Genomic DNA, 18,536 nt, shown 5'->3' with positions numbered 1-18,536 from the left:
ACATCACCTAAACTACCCTAAACTAACACTAACAACCTAACCTAAATTAACCTAACCTAACCTAACTTAACCTGACCTGACCTAATCTAACCTAACTTCGCCTTACTTGAATTACATTCAAGTATCGATCAGTCAGTGGAGCCGAGGCTTGCTGGTTTTTCCCATCCTTCACAACCCAACCGACACATATACACAGACACACATTCTCTCTCTCTCTCTCTCTCTCTCTCTCTCTCTCTCTCTCTCTCTCTCTCTCTCTCTCTCTCTCTCTAACTCCCTTCGTGATTTCTGGCATCTAGCCAAAAAGTATCTCCAATAACTTTGCTGCTTCTTCTTTCCCTACTCTATTTCAACCAGATGGCACCACTGCTATCGCATCTATTTCTAAAGCTGAAATCTTTGCTCAAACCTTTGCTAAAAATTCTACATTGGACGATTCTGGGCTTGTTCCTCCCTCTCCTCCACCCTCTGACTACTTCATGCCACCTATTGAAATTCTTCGCAATGATGTTTTCCATGCCCTCGCTGGCCTAAACCCTCGGAAGGCTTATGGACCGGATGGGGTCCTTCCTATTGTTCTCCGAAACAATGCCTCCATGCTTGCACCTTGCCTATTCAAATTCTTTAAGCTCTGTCTGTCAACACTACCTTTCCTTCTTGCTGGAAGTTTACCTACATTCAACCTGTTCCTAAAAAGGGTGACCGTTCTAATCCCTCAAACTATTATCCTATTGCTTTAACTTCCTGCCTATCTAAAGTTTTTGAATCTATCTTCAACAGGAATATTCTTAAACATCTATCACTCCACAACCTTCTATCTGATCGCCAGTATGGGTTCCGTCAAGGCCGCTCTACTGGTGATCTTCTGGCTTTCCTTACTGAGTCTTGGTCATCCTCTTTTAGAGATTTTGGTGAAACTTTTGCTGTTGCCTTGGACATAATTATCAAAAGCTTTTGATAGAGTCTGGCACAAAGCTTTGATTTCCAAACTACCCTCCTACGGTTTCTATCCTTCTCTCTGTTTACTTCATCTCAAGTTTCCTTTTTGACCGTTCTATTGCTGCTGTGGTAGACGGTCACTGTTCTTCTCCTAAATCAATTAACAGTGGTGTTCCTCAGGGTTCTGTCCTGTCACCCACTCTCTTCTTATTATTCATTAATGATCTTCTAAACCAAACTTCTTGTCCTATCCACTCCTACGCTGAAGATACCACCCTGCACTTTTCCACGTCTTTTCATAGACGTCCAACCCTTCAGGAGGTAAACATATCACGCAGGGAAGCCACAGAACGCCTGATTTCTGATCTTTCTAAAATTTCTCATTGGGGCAGAACAATCTTGATATTGTTCAATGCCTCAAAAACTCAATTCCTCCATCTATCAACTCGACACAACCTTCCAGACAACTATCCCCTCTTCTTCAATGACACTCAACTGTCACCCTCTTCTACATTGAACATCCTCGGTCTGTCCTTTACTTATAATCTGAACTGGAAACTTCACATCTCATCTCTAGCTAAAACAGCTTTTATGAAGTTAGGTGTTCTGAGACGTCTCCGCCAGTTTTTCTCACCCCCCCAGCTGCTAACTCTGTACAAGGGCCTTATCCGTCCATGTATGGAGTATGCTTCACATGTCTGAGGGGGGTTCCACTCATACTGCTTTTCTAGACAGGGTGGAATCAAAAGCTTTTCGTCTCATCAACTCCTCTCCTCTAACTGACTGTCTTTAGCTTCTCTCTCACCGCCGCAATGTTGCATATCTAGCTGTCTTCTACGAGTACCGCTATTTTCATGCTAACTGCTTTTCTGATCTTGCTAACTGCATGCCTCCCCTCCTTCCGCGGCCTCGCTGAACAAGACTTTCTTCTTTCTCTCACCCCTATTCTGTCCACTTCTCTAACGCAAGAGTTAACTAGTATTCTCAATCATTCATCCCTTTCTCTGGTAAACTCTGGAACTCCCTGCCTGCTTCCGTATTTCCACCTTCCAATGACTTGAATTCCTTCAAGAGGGAGGTTTCAAGACACTTATTCATCATTTTTTGACCATTGCTTTGACCCTTGTATGGGACTGGCATTTCAGTGGGCATTTTTTTTTATTACATTTTTGTTGCCCTTGGCCAGTGTCCTTCCTACATAAAAAAAAAAAAATAGTAGTAGTAGTAGCAGTAGTAGTAGTAGTAGTAGTAGTAGTAGTAATGCTATTTTTCATATATTTAGTATTTTTTTTTTTTTTCATATTAATATTTATATTTATATTTTTTTGTTTTGTTTTGACATTCATACGAATGCTATAAAGGTGAAGCATAGACATTTATTTGATTAATTAATTAATTTATATATCTATTTATTTTGATTTTTTAAATTAATTAATTAATTTATTTTTATTATTATTATTTTTTTTTTATGTCTCTATGATAAGCAAAGCATTATAGACCTTATGAAAGCACATATCCTCTAGAGTCTTGCCCTACAAAAGATTCTGTAAAGTAAAAAATAAAGGGAATAAGTGTCAGTGACGTTTGATGAATAGAGGAAGGCGTGGCAGAAATTACCATAAAACGTATATAAATGAAAATTTATCTTCCTCGTATTTTCCCACTTGCGTTTGCTTCTTGAAAATTTAACTGGGTGGGTCATATAGCAGACATATTGTTCTTTCCTCCATTGTAGTTTGTTTCCAGCAAGCCCCCTAAATAAAGTTTCTGTTTTTTTTTTTTTTTTTAAGAAATGAGGAATTACATTCTAACGCTGATCACTGAGCGTAGCGTAGACGAGCTGCTATCCTCAAGGACGTTACCTTTCTCTATCTCTCTCTCTCTCTCTCTCTCTCTCTCTCTCTCTCTCTCTCTCTCTGTCTTTTAGTGAAGAAGAATTAACATAAGTAAATAAGACTTTAAATAAAAAGAATATATATATATATATATATATATATATATATATATATATATATATATATATATATATATATATATATATATATATATATATATATATATATATATATATATATATATTCAAAGACAATGAATATCCTCTGGGGAAGGGGTGACGATCCTTATTTAACCCTTAATTTCAGTTGAATTTTGACAAGTCTACGTTAAAATATTTCCATTTTTCTCCAGTGATAAAGAAACGTAGAGGGGTAGCTAATATATTTAGTTGTTAATTGTATCTTTTTTTCTTTTTTTTTCATTTATTCTTTTATTAATTTTTCTTTTCATTGCTGAATTATGCATTATGCCGACACTGCATTTTACAATTGCAGATATTGCAAGTATTTTTGACACAATACAAGCACATCCAGCTAAACTATTGCTACAGTATAGAGAGAGTATTTCGATTACATACCTTATTCTTCATCTTCTTTTCTTCTTTTTTTTTTAGTAAATATAATAATAAATAAATAAGTAAATAGGTATTGTCAAATGAAATCGTCGAGATTACGCAGGGGTTTCGGGCAATACTTGGATGGGTGACTACACAAGCCTCATCTGTCTGAAAAAAAAAAAAAATGAAAAATAAGAATAAGAATAGGGAGAATGAACGAAAATTTTAAGTAATAAAGATAACAGTAAGAATTATTATAACAAGAATAAGAAAAATTACAATAAAGGAATATAAAAAAAAAGAAAGAAAGCATCCCATTTCTTTCTTCCTAATTGTCATAGAAGGGTGAATTGTTTTGTATATTTTCCAACATTTCCAATACAACGATATGAATGGGGGAAGAAAGAATAAGAATAATAGAAAGAAGGCCTCTTAACACCTAGTTCTCTGGTCTTGGCCAATTAGCTAACGGCGGGATCAGCGCAGTTAAGCAGGGGGTCCGGGCAGAACTTGGATGGGTGACCACAAAAGCCTCATCTCTCTGAGAATAGAAAAAAATAGCAATAAGAATGAGGAGAATGAACGAAAAACGAAAATAATAAAATAACAATAACAACTATGATAAAAATAAGAAGATTAAGAATAAAAAGAACAAAAATACGGGAAAAAAGTAATAATATATCTCTCTTGCTAATTGTCGTAGAATTATGAATGAAGGGTTTATTTTAGTGCATATTTTCCAACATTTTCAGCACAACAATACAACAACAATACAGGAAAGAATAAGAATAAGAGAAATAAGCCCTCCCAACACCTTGTTCTCCGCTCTTGACCAATCAGCTGACGGCGGGATCAGCAAGGTTAAGCAGGGGGTCCGGGCAGAACTTGGATGGGTGACCGCACAAGCCTCATCTCTCTAAAAGTAGGATAAATAAGAATAAGAATAGGAAGAATAATAAAAAAAATGAAAATAATAAAGATAACAATATTAATTATGACAAGAATAAGAAAAAAATAGAATAAAAAGAATGAAAAAAATAAGAATATCACAACTTTCTTGCTAATTGTCTTAGAATTTTAAATGACATGTCTGTTCTGCTGTATATTTTCCAAGATTTGTTATGAATGAGGGAAGAAAGAATAAGAATAAGAATAAGAATAAGAACAAAATGAATTAGACTAACAATAATGATCACATCTTTCATGCGGTGACTGCGTGGGCGATGAGCCTCACTGGACGTTTCTGACCAATCACAAGGCAGGGTTGGAGTCGTCGGGCCCACCCGATTCATATATAAAGGGATTTTGACACACAATCACATACAATTTGATTACCAACCTCGCCCCACCTTTCCGTCACCTGCCGCACTGCAATCTCCTTGATCCTCCCACTGTGCCTCCTGAACCTGTCTTCTAATAATGGACTCCTCCTTTCTTCCCTTCACTATCTCCTTTCTCTGTACCACTCATGGTGTCTGAGTGGCATCATCGTCGTTCTCTCATTCACGTGGGCGGGCCCGCGTGCCAACACCTAGTGGTTTTTTCATATTTTTTGTCTTATGGTTTTGTATTCATATTTTTGTTTTTATGCATTTATTTTTCTGTCTCGCAGCCTAGGTTTTAAGGTGGCACCGGAACGCTCCTGGGAAAGGGACGCGACAAAAAAACACCGCCATTAACATACCATGCGTCTGACCGAAGGAGTGGGGTCGTGTGCCAACACCTAGTGTTTTTTTCATATTTTTTGTCTTATGGCTTTGTATTCATATTTTTGTTTTTTATACATTATTTTCTTGCCTCGCAGCCTAGGTTTTAAAGGGCACCGGACCACTTCCAGAGAGACGGGGATAGCACGAACCGCACTCCTCCCACTGACGTCACGGAAATGGGGCCTCCGGCCGTCGGTATGACGTTCCGGTAGCGGTACCCCCCGAGGCAGTTAAGGAGCGGCCAGTACTGATGATGGGGACGGTAACCACACCATTCAGTGGAAGCCACTTCACCCCCCACACAGAGGTAGTCGGGTGCGGCAAGGGCTGGGCAGGAAGGTAGTCAAGAGATGGTGGGGCGGGGCCCTGGAAGCATCCATGCAGGAATCCCCATTCACCCCCCGCCACCAGCGACTTACCGCGTGCAAGCAGATGGTATTAGATTTGACCCCTCGTTGCGGTGAGGGAGCCTTTTCGAGCCTCTGTCATTGCACATCCTACCATCACGTCAATCATTATCACAAACCATCCTCACCCTCCCCACGCACATAACACCACGACATTTTTTATATTAGCTTTTTTTTTTAGCAGGTTGGCCTTTTTGCACACAGGACACGACAAGAAAGGACCGACACTGCTTTTTCATCCACCACATTACATCACACAATAAATATCCCGGCCATCACGAAATCACTCTACTACTATCCGTGGTTCAGAACCCACGTAAAACTGTAGGTCCCTCCGCTATACGGATGTACTTCTTCCTCTGTCCTTCTATGAACCAATAAAAAGCACAAAAAAAAAACTTTTTACTCTGACTGTCATTCACTCCTCTTTCACATCCTGATGGTGCAGGCTCTGGATAGTCTGGCCCCTAACTTGTGCGTGGTTTGGCCCGGGGTTTTGGGTGCGTGGGCGGCGTCCGTGGCTGTGGCTGTGTTGGGCTTTGCTTGCTCGGTTGGTGGCGGACTCTCCTGCTTTCCCCGATAAGGACCTTGTCTCCCTTTTTTTTTTTTTTTTTTTTTTTTTTTTTTTTTTTTTTTTTTTTTTTTTTTATGTAGGAAGGATACTGGCCAAGGGCAACAAAAATCTAATAAAAAAAATGCCCACTGAAATGCCAGTCCCTAAAAGGGTCAAAGCAGTGGTCAAAAATTGGTGGATAAGTGTCTTGAAACCTCCCTCTTGAAGGAATTCAAGTCATAGTAAGGTGGAAATACAGAAGCAGGCAAGGAGTTCCAGAGTTTACCAGAGAAAGGGATGAATGATTGAGAATACTGGTTAACTCTTGCGTTAGAGAGGTGGACAGAATAGGAGTGAGAGAAAGAAGAAAGTCTTGTGCAGCGAGGCCGCGGAAGGAGGGGAGGCATGCAGTTAGCAAGATCAGAAGAGCAGTTAGCATGAAAATAGCGGTAGAAGACAGCTAGAGATGCAACATTGCGGCGGTGAGAGAGAGGCTGAAGACAGTCAGTTAGAGGAGAGGAGTTGATGAGACGAAAAGCTTTTGATTCCACCCTGTCTAGAACAGCAGTATGAGTGGAACCCCCCCAGACATGTGAAGCATACTCCATACATGGACGGATAAGGCCCTTGTACAGAGTTAGCAGCTGCGGGGGTGAGAAAAACTGGCGGAGACGTCTCAGAACACCTAACTTCATGGAAGCTGTTTTAGCTAGAGATGAGATGTGAAGTTTCCAGTTCAGATTATAAGTAAAGGACAGACCGAGGATGTTCAGTGTAGAAGAGGGGGATAGTTGAGTGTCATTGAAGAAGAGGGGATAGTTGTCTGGAAGATTGTGTCGAGTTGATAGATGGAGGAATTGAGTTTTTGAGGCATTGAACAATACCAAGTTTGCTCTGCCCCAATCAGAAATTTTAGAAAGATCAGAAGTCAGGCGTTCTGTGGCTTCCCTGCGTGATATGTTTACCTCCTGAAGGGTTGGACGTCTATGAAAAGACGTGGAAAAGTGCAGGGTGGTATCATCAGCGTAGGAGTGGATAGGACAAGAAGTTTGTTTTAGAAGATCATTAATGAATAATAAGAAGAGAGTGGGTGACAGGACAGAACCCTGAGGAACACCACTGTTAATAGATTTAGGAGAAGAACAGTGACCGTCTACCACAGCAGCAATAGAACGGTCAGAAAGGAAACTTGAGATGAAGTTACAGAGAGAAGGATAGAAACCGTAGGAGGGTAGTTTGGAAATCAAAGCTTTGTGCCAGACTCTATCAAAGGCTTTTGATATGTCCAAGGCAACAGCAAAAGTTTCACCAAAGTCTCTAAAAGAGGATGACCAAGACTCAGTAAGGAAAGCCAGAAGATCACCAGTCGAGCGGCCTTGACGGAACCCATACTGGCGATCAGATAGAAGGTTGTGAAGTGATAGATGTTTAAGAATCTTCCTGTTGAGGATAGATTCAAAAACTTTAGATAAGCAGGAAATTAAAGCAATAGGACGGTAGTTTGAGGGATTAGAGCGGTCACCCTTTTTAGGAACAGGTTGAATGTAGGCAAACTTCCAGCAAGAAGGAAAGGTAGATGTTGACAGACAGAGCTGAAAGAGTTTGACTAGGCAAGGTGCAAGCACGGAGGCACAGTTTCGGAGAACAATAGGAGGGACCCCATCAGGTCCATAAGCCTTCTGAGGGTTTAGGCCAGCGAGGGCATGGAAAACATCATTACGAAGAATTTTAATACGAGGCATGAAGTAGTCAGAGGGTGGAGGAGAGGGAGGAACAAGCCCAGAATCGTCCAAGGTAGAGTTTTTAGCAAAGGTTTGAGCAAAGAGTTCAGCTTTAGAAATAGATGTGATAGCAGTGGTGCCATCTGGTTGAAGTAGAAGAGGGAAAGAAGAAGAAGCAAAGTTATTGGAGATATTTTTGGCTAGATGCCAGAAATCACGAGGGGAGTTAGATCTTGAAAGGTTTTGACATTTTCTGTTAATGAAGGAGTTTTTGGCTAGTTGGAGAACAGACTTGGCATGGTTCCGGGCAGAAATATAAAGTGCATGAGATTCTGGTGAAGGAAGGCTTAAGTACCTTTTGTGGGCCACCTCTCTATCATGTATAGCACGAGAACAAGCTGTGTTAAACCAAGGTTTAGAAGGTTTAGGACGAGAAAAAGAGTGAGGAATGTACGCCTCCATGCCAGACACTATCACCTCTGTTATGCGCTCAGCACACAAAGACGGGTCTCTGACACGGAAGCAGTAGTCATTCCAAGGAAAATCAGCAAAATACCGCCTCAGGTCCCCCCAACTAGCAGAGGCAAAACGCCAGAGGCACCTTCGCTTAGGGGGATCCTGAGGAGGGATTGGAGTGATAGGACAAGATAAAGATATGAGATTGTGATCGGAGGAGCCCAACGGAGAAGAAAGGGTGACAGCATAAGCAGAAGGATTAGAGGTCAGGAAAAGGTCAAGAATGTTGGGCTTATCTCCAAGACGGTCAGGAATACGAGTAGGGTGTTGCACCAATTGCTCTAGGTCATGGAGGATAGCAAAGTTGTAGGCTAGTTCACCAGGATGGTCAGTGAAGGGAGAGGAAAGCCAAAGCTGGTGGTGAACATTGAAGTCTCCAAGAATGGAGATCTCTGCAAAAGGGAAGAGGGTCAGAATGTGCTCCACTTTGGAAGTTAAGTAGTCAAAGAATTTCTTATAGTCAGAGGAGTTAGGAGAGAGGTATACAGCACAGATAAATTTAGTATGAGAATGACTCTGTAGTCGTAGCCAGATGGTGGAAAACTCGGAAGATTCAAGAGCGTGGGCATGAGAGCAGGTTAAGTCATTGCGCACATAAACGCAGCATCCAGCTTTGGATCGAAAATGAGGATAGAGAAAGTAGGAGGGAAAAGAAAAGGGGCTTGCTATCTTTGAATGAATATAACACGTTAAAAAAAAAAAAAAAAAAAAGATGTCCTTCATAATTCAAATTGCGCCTGGGTTAAGCCCCAGTGACTATTTCTCCTACTAAAATTCCCTTCTTATCACCCCCCCTATTCTTCCCACTGTCCCCACTTCTCCCTCCCCATCTTTTCTCTCTTTGTTATGTTATGTTATAAGCGCGGGCAGACTCAGCTGAGTGTTCGTTGTGAGTTGTTGTTACCACAACTATGGCACGTACCAAGCAAACGGCTCGCAAGTCCACTGGTGGCAAGGCGCCCCGCAAGCAGCTTGCTACAAAGGCAGCTCGCAAGTCTGCTCCAGCCACTGGAGGTGTCAAGAAACCCCACCGTTACAGGCCTGGAACCGTTGTTCTCCGTGAGATCCGCCGTTATCAGAAGAGCACTGAGCTGCTTATCAGGAAACTGCCTTTCCAGCGCCTGGTGCGTGAAATTGCTCAGGATTTCAAGACTGACCTCCGCTTCCAGTCCTCTGCTGTCATGGCTCTCCAGGAAGCTTCCGAGGCTTACCTCGTGGGTCTGTTTGAGGATACCAACCTGTGCGCCATCCATGCCAAGCGCGTGACTATCATGCCAAAGGACATCCAACTGGCTCGTCGCATCCGTGGCGAGCGTGCCTAAGAAGTCATCCACGAATGATCTTCATAACAGCAATATCTAGGCCCTTTTTAGGGCCAAACATCTCTTTCATTAAAGAATTTTCATAGACAATCTGTTTGGTTTTGTGGAAGAAAATATTTATTTTCCATCTTTCAGTATCAGGTTAATAATTAACTTTCGACTTTCAACTCAATAGCCTTCCCCCTTTTTTTTTTTTTTATTATTATTATTATTCCCTCTTCCATGGCCATATCTCTTTCACTTGGGAAAGTGAAAGAGCGTCCTGATTGGTCCAGACGCGCTCTGGGCCGATCTGATCTCGCGTATATATAGCCGTTTTTCCAAAAATTCACTACTTGCTCGCAGAGCTACCGACGAGGTTAGAGTACTCGCGCTCCTCATTTATCACCAACAACAACAACTACTACTACTACTACCACAACATCCATTATCATGTCTGGACGCGGCAAGGGAGGAAAGGTGAAGGGAAAGTCAAAGTCCCGTTCCAGTCGTGCTGGACTCCAGTTCCCGGTCGGCAGGATTCATCGCCTTCTAAGGAAAAGCAACTACGCCGAGCGCGTGGGTGCTGGTGCCCCCGTGTACCTTGCGGCAGTTATGGAGTACCTGGCTGCTGAAGTCCTTGAGCTTGCCGGCAATGCCGCCCGTGACAACAAGAAGACTCGCATCATCCCACGTCACCTGCAGCTGGCCATCCGTAACGACGAGGAACTTAACAAGCTCCTCTCCGGAGTCACCATTGCACAGGGTGTCGTGCTGCCCAACATTCAGGCCGTGCTCCTTCCCAAGAAGACTGAGAAGAAGTAAATAAAAGGCCTCCCTCCCCTTCAGCCAATATCACCATCAATCCGGCTCCTCTTCGGAGCCACACGTTCAAACATCTAGAGTTGTGTAGACTATACTGGTATATCAATAATAAGCAAGTAGTGTATTTATTTTCGAGTTAGTTATTTGTTATTATTATTATTATTATTTAGTCAGGCACGCAAGTGACCGAGAATAAATATGTATACTATATTTCTACTAATGTACCTGCTGTGTGTCACAGTGGAGAGTTGATTAGATGTGTTGCCTATTGTGATATGTTGAGCGTCTTTTTCATCTCAATGTATATTTTGTTTTATGAGAAACTGAGAACGATGAGGGGCGTGATCATTGAAATAAGTCAATGATAATAATAATAATAATAATAATAATAATAATAATAATAATAATAATAATAATAATAATAATAATAATAATAATGATGATAATAATAATAATAATGATACTTGGAGAAGACCTGATGAAGTGAGAAAGATGGTTATAATTAATAATGGTTTCTTTTCTTAGCTCAGATAGTGATAGTGAACATGGTTATGAGAAAGTAGTAGTAATAATAGTAGTCTATGGTCCTTCTTTCTTTTCATGTTTGTGGACCTTAAAAAGGTCCGGGAGATGATGTTATTCAATGATGATAATGCAAGCTGAATAGCTGGCACCATCTCAATAATGGAGCGATTTAACCACCAAATCCGTACAGGGTACGGCCCTGACGCTTGAGGGCGTAGACAACGTCCATGGCAGTAACGGTCTTACGCTTGGCGTGCTCGGTATAGGTGACAGCATCCCTGATAACGTTCTCAATGAACACCTTGAGCACCCCACGAGTCTCCTCGTAGATGAGACCAGAGATGCGCTTGACGCCACCTCGGCGAGCTAGACGACGGATAGCAGGCTTGGTGATTCCCTGGATGTTATCACGCAGAACCTTACGGTGACGCTTGGCGCCTCCCTTTCCAAGACCCTTGCCTCCCTTGCCGCGGCCAGTCATGGTGATGAGAGCTGCTAGTACGACGTCCGAACGGTCTAACAGGAAGCTCACGAATGTGCCTCAAAATACATAACATAACATAACAAAGAGAGAAAAGATGGGGAGGGAGAAGTGGGGATAGTGGGAAGAATAGGGGGGTGATAAGAAGGGAATTGTAGTAGGAGAAATAGTCACTGGGACTTAACCCAGGCGCAATTTGAATTAGGAAGGACATCTTTTTTTTTTTTTTTTAACGTGTTATATTCATTCTAAGATGGCAAGGGAGACAAGGTCCTTATCGGGGAAAGCAGGAGAGTAGGAGAGTTCGCCACCAACCGAGCAAGCCAAGCCCAACACAGCCACGGCAACGGACGCCGCCCACGCACCCAAAACACCAGGCCAAACCACGCACAAGTTAGGGGCCAGACTATCCAGAGCCTGCATTATCAGGATGTGAAAGAGGAGTGAAGGACAGTCAGAGTAAAAAGGTTTTTTTGTGCTTTTTATTGGTTCAAAGAAGGACAGAGGAAGAAGTACATCCGTATAGCGGAGGGACCTACAGTTTTACGTGGGTTCCGAACCACGGATAGTAGTAGAGTGATTTGGTGATGGCCGGGATATTTATTGTGTGATGTAATGTGGTGGGTGAAAAAGCGGTGTCGGTCCTTTCATCTCGTGTCCTGTGACTCGTCCTGCAAAAAGGCCAACCTGCTAAAAAAAAAAAAAGAGAATATAAAAAATGTCGTGGTGTTATGTGCATGGGGAGGGTGAGGATGGTTTGTGATAATGATTGACGTGATTGTAGGATGTGCAATGACAGAGGCTCGAAAAGGCTCCCTCACCGCAACGAGGGGTCAAATCTAATACCATCTGCTTGCACGCGGTAAGTCGCCGGTGGTGGGGGGTGAATGGAGATTCCTGCATGGATGCTTCCAGGGCCCCGCCCCACCATCTCTTGACTACCTTACTACCCAGCTCTGGCCGCACCAAACTACCTCTGTGGGGGGGGGGGTGAAGTGGCTTCCACTGAATAGTGTGGTTGCCGTCCCCACCATCAGTGCTGGCCGCTCCATAACTGCCAAGGGGGGGTACCACTACCGGAACGTCATGCCAACGGCCGGGGGCCCCATTGCCGTGGCGTCAGTGGGAGAAGTGCGGTTCCTGCTATCCTCTTTCATCTGAAAGTGGTTCGGTGTCCCCTTGAGAACCTAGGCTGCGAGACGGAAAAATAATGCATAAAAAAAAACAAAAATATGAATAAAAAACCATAAGACAAAATATATAAAAAAAACCACTAGGTGTTGGCACGCGAGCCCACTCCTTCGGTCAGAGGCACGGAATGTTAATGGTGGTGTGTTTTGTCGCATCTTTTTTCCCGGGAGCGGTCCGGTGCCTCCTTGGGACCTAGGCTGCGAGACAGAAAGATAATGCATAAAATAAACAAAAAATGAATACAAAGCCATAAGACAAAAAAATATGAAAAAACCACTAGGTGTAGGCACACGGGCTCGCCCCACGTGAACGAGAGTGCGACGATGATTCCACTCAGACACCTTGAGTAGTAGAGAAGATTAGAGAAAGAGAGAGAGAGAGAGAGAGAGAGAGAGAGAGAGAGAGAGAGAGAGAGAGAGAGAGAGAGAGAGAGAGAGAGAGAGAGAGAGAGAGAGAGAGAGAGAGAGTGAAAGAGAGAGTGAAGGAGTCCGTTATTTAGAAAATGGGGTCAGGAGGCACAGTGGGAGGGTCAAGGAGGTTGCAGTGTGGGAGGTGACGGAAAGCTGGGGGAAGGTTGGTTATGAAATTGTATGTGTTTGTGTGTCTGTCAGAGAAGGAGGTTAGCTGTTTGTCGAGTCTGTTGTAGTGTGTTATGTTAACAGGAGGGATGTTGGACTCCTCATGAGTAGAGAGAGAGGACCGAAAGTAGAACCATTTCGTTCCAAGGGCGAAACGAATTGCTCGATTCTGGACCCTCTGAAGTTTTGAGAGGTTAGTGGGAGCGGAAAGAGAGAGTGCAAGAGGGCAATAGGTTAAAAGGGGGAGAATAAAAGCTTTGAAGAGGTGTAGTTTTGTTTTCGTGTTGCTGTCGCGAAATCTTTCGAGGTTGCTCAAGGCCACAGCGGCTAAAGCAGCTTTTTGGTTTATATGTATGTTGAATTTGAGGTGCTTGTCGATGGTGAGGCCAAGCACTTTGTTATTGTTACTGATGGGGATTGGGTTGGGGTGTGGAACAATGTTGTTCAATGAGATTTGGCGAGGCTGACTTTTTTTATGTTAAAGTAGGTGACTTTAGATTTTTCGGGATGGGAGAGGATTCGCCATTTCATCTCCCATAGGCTAGTCGCCGTCAGTTCCCGTTGAATTTTGTCTGTGAGGAGATCTAACGACCTGGCTCGAGCCAATTGCGTTACATCGTCCGCGTATTGAATGGTTAATGAATCATTATGAACTGGAGGGGGCATGTCAGCTGTATACATGTTGAAAAGGGTGGGGGAGATTACAGAGCCTTGTGGGACTCCAGCCTGAGGGGAAAAGGATGTTGAAAAGGTGCCCTGATGACAGATTCTTGTCCGTCTCTCTACCAGAAAACTACATAGTATGCGTTGCGTTACGGGGGGAAGGTTGAAGTTGTTGCAAATTTTGTGTTTTAAGCCTGCATGCCAAACAGTGTCAAATGCTTTTTTGACATCTTTTGTTACAAGGGCTGCCCTGAAATAGGGCTTATTGAAATTTAAGTATGCAACTATGCTGTTTAGAGCGTCCTCGGTTGAGGCGTTCCTCCGGAAGCCGAACTGCTGTGGTGCCAGCAGCTCGTTACCTTCAAGGAACGCTCTCAATCTTAAATTGATGAGGCGTTCAAAGGTTTTTCCGAGAATTTCAAGGAGGCTAATGGGGCGATAGTTTTCTGGTAAGTGGGAGTTTTTTCCGGGCTTAGCAATGAGGGTGATGTTTGAAATTTTGAATGCCTTAGGAAAGTATCCAGAGGCAAGGCAGGCGTTGAAAATCTCCGTCAGGCTGGATATAATTTCTTGGGGAAGGTTCCGCACCATGGGCCAGGTGACTCCTGAGGGGCCAGGGGCTCGCCGCGGAGTATGCCTGAGCAACCTGGCGACATCATCCTCCTCAATAGGTGTGGTGAGAGGGTGTTGGGGGTTGAGGCGTATTTTTTGTATAGTGTTATGTGGAATCGTGTTTGCTAGGTTGTGGCGTGCACGATCGATGATGTTGTTTATGTGGGCAATACTGGGCTCGTGGAGTGGGAGAGGGTGTGGTTGGAAAGTATTGTGCCAGTGTGTCTTGAAGATGCTGGTGACTTGTTCTGGGTTTGTGATGCGATCCCTGTTCACTAGGAGGTACTCGAATCTTTCCCGCTGGCATCCCCTCAGCCTGTACACCATGTGCCAGAACTGTGTAGGATTACTGCACCGGGTTCTGTCCATATGGGAGACTAGATTCCTCCAGTGAGCGCTGTGATCTTCCTGTAGGCTATTTGTTATGTGTGTACGAAGGGTGCAAAGATCTCCGTAGATAGGTGTGTGGTTGTGCTTGTTTTTTAAAAAGCGTTTTCTGTAGCACACTAGCAGCCTTTGTGTTCTAATGGAAGGTCGGAAGTCTATATGAATTATATGTTGTTTTGTTGGTATGTGTCTGTTGGCTGATGTCAGAATATTGTTGTGTAACGTCTCTAAGGCACTGTCTATGTCTGTGTAGGGTTGGCCTTCGAGCTGTGTTGGTCGGTGTAAGTCTGTGAGTTTTCTTGAAGCTCTCCCAGTCGGCGGAGCGGTAGTCGGAGACAGGTGGGGATGGGGTGGATATGGGATTGGAGGATATTTTGAGGATTAGGGGAACGTGGTCAGAACCACAGAGTGGACCATGGGAGATATAGTGGTGGAAAAGTAGGGATTGCCGATTGGAGAGGATGAGATCTGGCCTGCCATTCCCATTGTGCGTAAAGCATGTGGGGAAGTCAGGTCCAAGGAAACGGAGGCGTTTCAGTTGTGTTAGTTGAAGGAGTTCGTGTCCGTGTTGGTTGTTGTTTGAGTGTTTGAAGACGGTGTGTTTGGCGTTTAGGTCTGCAAGTATGTAGACCGGGATGTTTGTGTGATTGAAAAGATTGTTGAGGCTGGTGAGTGGGAGCCCAGTTTTTGGTCTGCTGTATGTGGAGGCAATGAGAAATTGCCCATGTTGTGTTTCGATCTTGGTGGCCAGGAAGTGGGCTGAGGGCCAGTTGGTTATGTGTATGTGTTTGATGGTACATTTTACACATACACAAATGTGTTGACCCTGCAACTGCACACTTATGACTAAATTCACATACACAAATTCACTACACGCACAGACGCACACGAGTCACAGACATCCCAGCCTGGTAACAGCTCGCCGATTCGCTCGCTGCTTGAACTGCTCTGCCAGGCGAACCACACGGACCTGCCCCACCTCGCCGAGCTAGGAAGCACTGGTACCTTCGTGACTGTGTTGACTGGCAAGGCCACGGACCTCCGTTGTGTTACACCACCACACGGACCTGCCTCACCTCGCCGAGCTAGGAAGCACTGGTACCTTCGTGACTGTGTTGACTGGCAAAGCCACGGGCCTCCGTTGTGTTACACCTTCGTCTACGTGGCTCCATTACTCCAGCCCTGCTCCACGAGGATCCCCACTTGGTGGATCCTGGAAAAGTCCTGTGTACCGGGGACTCCCTCCGGGTGAGTCCCGCCCAGGCACTTGATACTTCTACTATTTTTTCTCTTTTCGCCCTTAGCGTCCTCACAGTGGTCAAGGTGAACCCCAAGGCTTGCATGTGGGGGGCCATTAGATAGCTGCTTTAAGCCACTGTGATTAAGGTTGGGCAAACTCTTAATAGGATTAGGCGCAGCCCCGGGTGTTTACGACAGCTGCTAGCGGCTGGAACACTAAACGGGGTTGCTTAGGCAGGCTCCTTCCAGTTATCTACTACATAGCTGTGTTTTTGTGTCGGGCCCTGGCCCCAAGTAGGTATTATTTCACTCACCTCTCCACCCCGGAATATCTTCCTCTTTACCTTAAGCTTTCAACTGGGCCTAAGCCCAGAAAAAAAAAAAAAATGTGATAATGGCACGCGTGAAAATAAAGAGTGAAGACACTACTCAAGGCAACAGAATCATCCTGCTGAGAATATTATCTGCAAACATCATCTACGCAACCAGGATCATCACCGTTCAAGATGGCTTCATCGTCCTCACGAGATCAGACGAAGAAGTTGATAAAATCTTCCAGCAAAAGACCCAACAAGAACTCACTAACAACAGGTTCCTGCCAAAAAAGATACGATATAGACAAATGCATTATTATTATAATTATTGTTTTTATTATTGATATTATTATTATTATTATTATTATTATTATTATTATTATTATTATTATTATTATTATTATTATCATTATTAATATTATTAATATTGTTGTTTTTATTATGATTATTATTATAATAATTATTGTATCATTATTATTATTATTATTATTATTATTATTATTATTATGCTTATTATTATCGTGATTATTATTCAGTGGAGATAAAGAAAAGATAAAAAAAAATAGAGATAAAGAAAGATAAAAATTCTCCCAAGTGAAAGAGATATGGCCATGGAAGAGGGAATAATAATAATAATAAAAAAAAAAAAAAAGGGGGAAGGATATTGAGTTGAAAGTCGAAAGTTAATTATTAACCTGATACTGAAAGATGGAAAATAAATATTTTCTTCCACAAAACCAAACAGATTGTCTATGAAAATTCTTTAATGAAAGAGATGTTTGGCCCTAAAAAGGGCCTAGATATTGCTGTTATGAAGATCATTCGTGGATGACTTCTTAGGCACGCTCGCCACGGATGCGACGAGCCAGTTGGATGTCCTTTGGCATGATAGTCACGCGCTTGGCATGGATGGCGCACAGGTTGGTATCCTCAAACAGACCCACGAGGTAAGCCTCGGAAGCTTCCTGGAGAGCCATGACAGCAGAGGACTGGAAGCGGAGGTCAGTCTTGAAATCCTGAGCAATTTCACGCACCAGGCGCTGGAAAGGCAGTTTCCTGATAAGCAGCTCAGTGCTCTTCTGATAACGGCGGATCTCACGGAGAGCAACGGTTCCAGGCCTGTAACGGTGGGGTTTCTTGACACCTCCAGTGGCTGGAGCAGACTTGCGAGCTGCTTTTGTAGCAAGCTGCTTGCGGGGCGCCTTGCCACCAGTGGACTTGCGAGCCGTTTGCTTGGTACGTGCCATAGTTGTAGTAACAACAACTCGCAACGAACACTCAGCTGAGTCTGCCCGCGAACGAACGAACGAATTGGGGATAGGAAAGTTGGATGAAAGAAGAATTTGAGAGAGAGAAGTGTGTTAAAGTTGGAAGTGGAAGTACAGTTTGAGATGATAGATGACGGGCAGTCTGTCTTGCTACTTAGTTAATTTTCTCCTATTGGCGCCGCCGGGCGTGACTCAGCCAGAGTCTCCGTCTCAGGTAGACCCCTCACAGTGCCTCTATACCAGTATGGTTATGGAAGTGCTTCCATCTGACACTGTGACTCAGGGTGCAGCCGCTAACTCTCGACCTCTCTCCGCTGCCGGGTGTTTGCAAACAGAGCCGGTGACCACCACCCCTTACCGGGGTGGGGGTTGTTCTACGGTGAGCCTCCAGCTCTTCCTAACCGCACGAGTCAACACCTCCACCCCGACAACTCAGGGCGCGGAGCAGAGGTAGAGGAGTACAGGGAAGAGACTTTTAAACATCGATTGGCCTCGATTTGTGTCATGGAAGTGATTTTGTATGTTTCTAGTGTGAATTATATAGTTTTTATTTTTTTGTTTTATGTTTTATGTATATGCTGTGTATATTAGGAGTGGATTGATTTTATTAAGATATGTGATTGGCCTTTTAAACCAGTTGTGGTCTCTTGTTTGCTCGTGGTCTGTAGTTGCGTTTTTGTAGTGTGTGTCATCTAGTATTTCTTCTAGTTTGTGTTTGATTTGGTTGCCTCGTTTATGTAGTGTGAGGTTGATAGGTAATAAGTTTGCTTGTGAGTGTAATTCCTCTGTTGTTTTTGTATATGGGTATTTTTCATTGTATGTGAATCTTAGGGCCTTGTTTTGGACTCTTTGTAGGGATAGCATTTGTGAGTTTGATATTGCATTGGGTGTGTATGTGGGGTAAGTTAGGATGGG

The 18,536-nt window shown here is 43.5% G+C and overlaps 3 protein-coding genes across 3 annotated transcripts; 1 reads left to right on the top strand and 2 right to left on the bottom strand.

Annotated features, from left to right (window-relative positions):
• Positions 1-9,110: 9,110 nt before the first annotated feature.
• LOC135114308 (histone H3-like) lies at positions 9,111-9,607 on the top strand. The gene has a single exon (XM_064030216.1). It carries the CDS (start codon positions 9,149-9,151, stop codon positions 9,557-9,559), a length of 411 nt encoding a protein of 136 aa, XP_063886286.1. The 5' UTR covers positions 9,111-9,148; the 3' UTR covers positions 9,560-9,607.
• Positions 9,608-10,996: 1,389 nt separating this feature from the next.
• Positions 10,997-11,766, bottom strand: LOC135114310 (histone H4-like). Its single transcript, XM_064030219.1, has one exon. It carries the CDS (start codon positions 11,367-11,369, stop codon positions 11,058-11,060), a length of 312 nt encoding a protein of 103 aa, XP_063886289.1. The 5' UTR covers positions 11,370-11,766; the 3' UTR covers positions 10,997-11,057.
• Positions 11,767-17,052: 5,286 nt separating this feature from the next.
• LOC135114307 (histone H3) lies at positions 17,053-17,966 on the bottom strand. The gene has a single exon (XM_064030215.1). The coding sequence runs from the start codon at positions 17,598-17,600 to the stop codon at positions 17,190-17,192; it is 411 nt and encodes a 136-aa protein (XP_063886285.1). The 5' UTR covers positions 17,601-17,966; the 3' UTR covers positions 17,053-17,189.
• Positions 17,967-18,536: the final 570 nt, after the last annotated feature.

This window comes from Scylla paramamosain, chromosome 27, assembly GCF_035594125.1.
Source record: "Scylla paramamosain isolate STU-SP2022 chromosome 27, ASM3559412v1, whole genome shotgun sequence".
In the NCBI taxonomy this organism is placed as follows: Eukaryota; Metazoa; Arthropoda; class Malacostraca; order Decapoda; family Portunidae; genus Scylla; species Scylla paramamosain.
This window is presented reverse-complemented; position numbering and strand designations above follow the sequence as displayed.

Coding starts and splice junctions, on each gene's coding strand:
- LOC135114308 (XM_064030216.1), top strand. CDS start 9,149: ATGGCACGTACCAAGCAAACGGCTCGCAAGTCCACTGGTGGCAAGGCG.
- LOC135114310 (XM_064030219.1), bottom strand. CDS start 11,369: ATGACTGGCCGCGGCAAGGGAGGCAAGGGTCTTGGAAAGGGAGGCGCC.
- LOC135114307 (XM_064030215.1), bottom strand. CDS start 17,600: ATGGCACGTACCAAGCAAACGGCTCGCAAGTCCACTGGTGGCAAGGCG.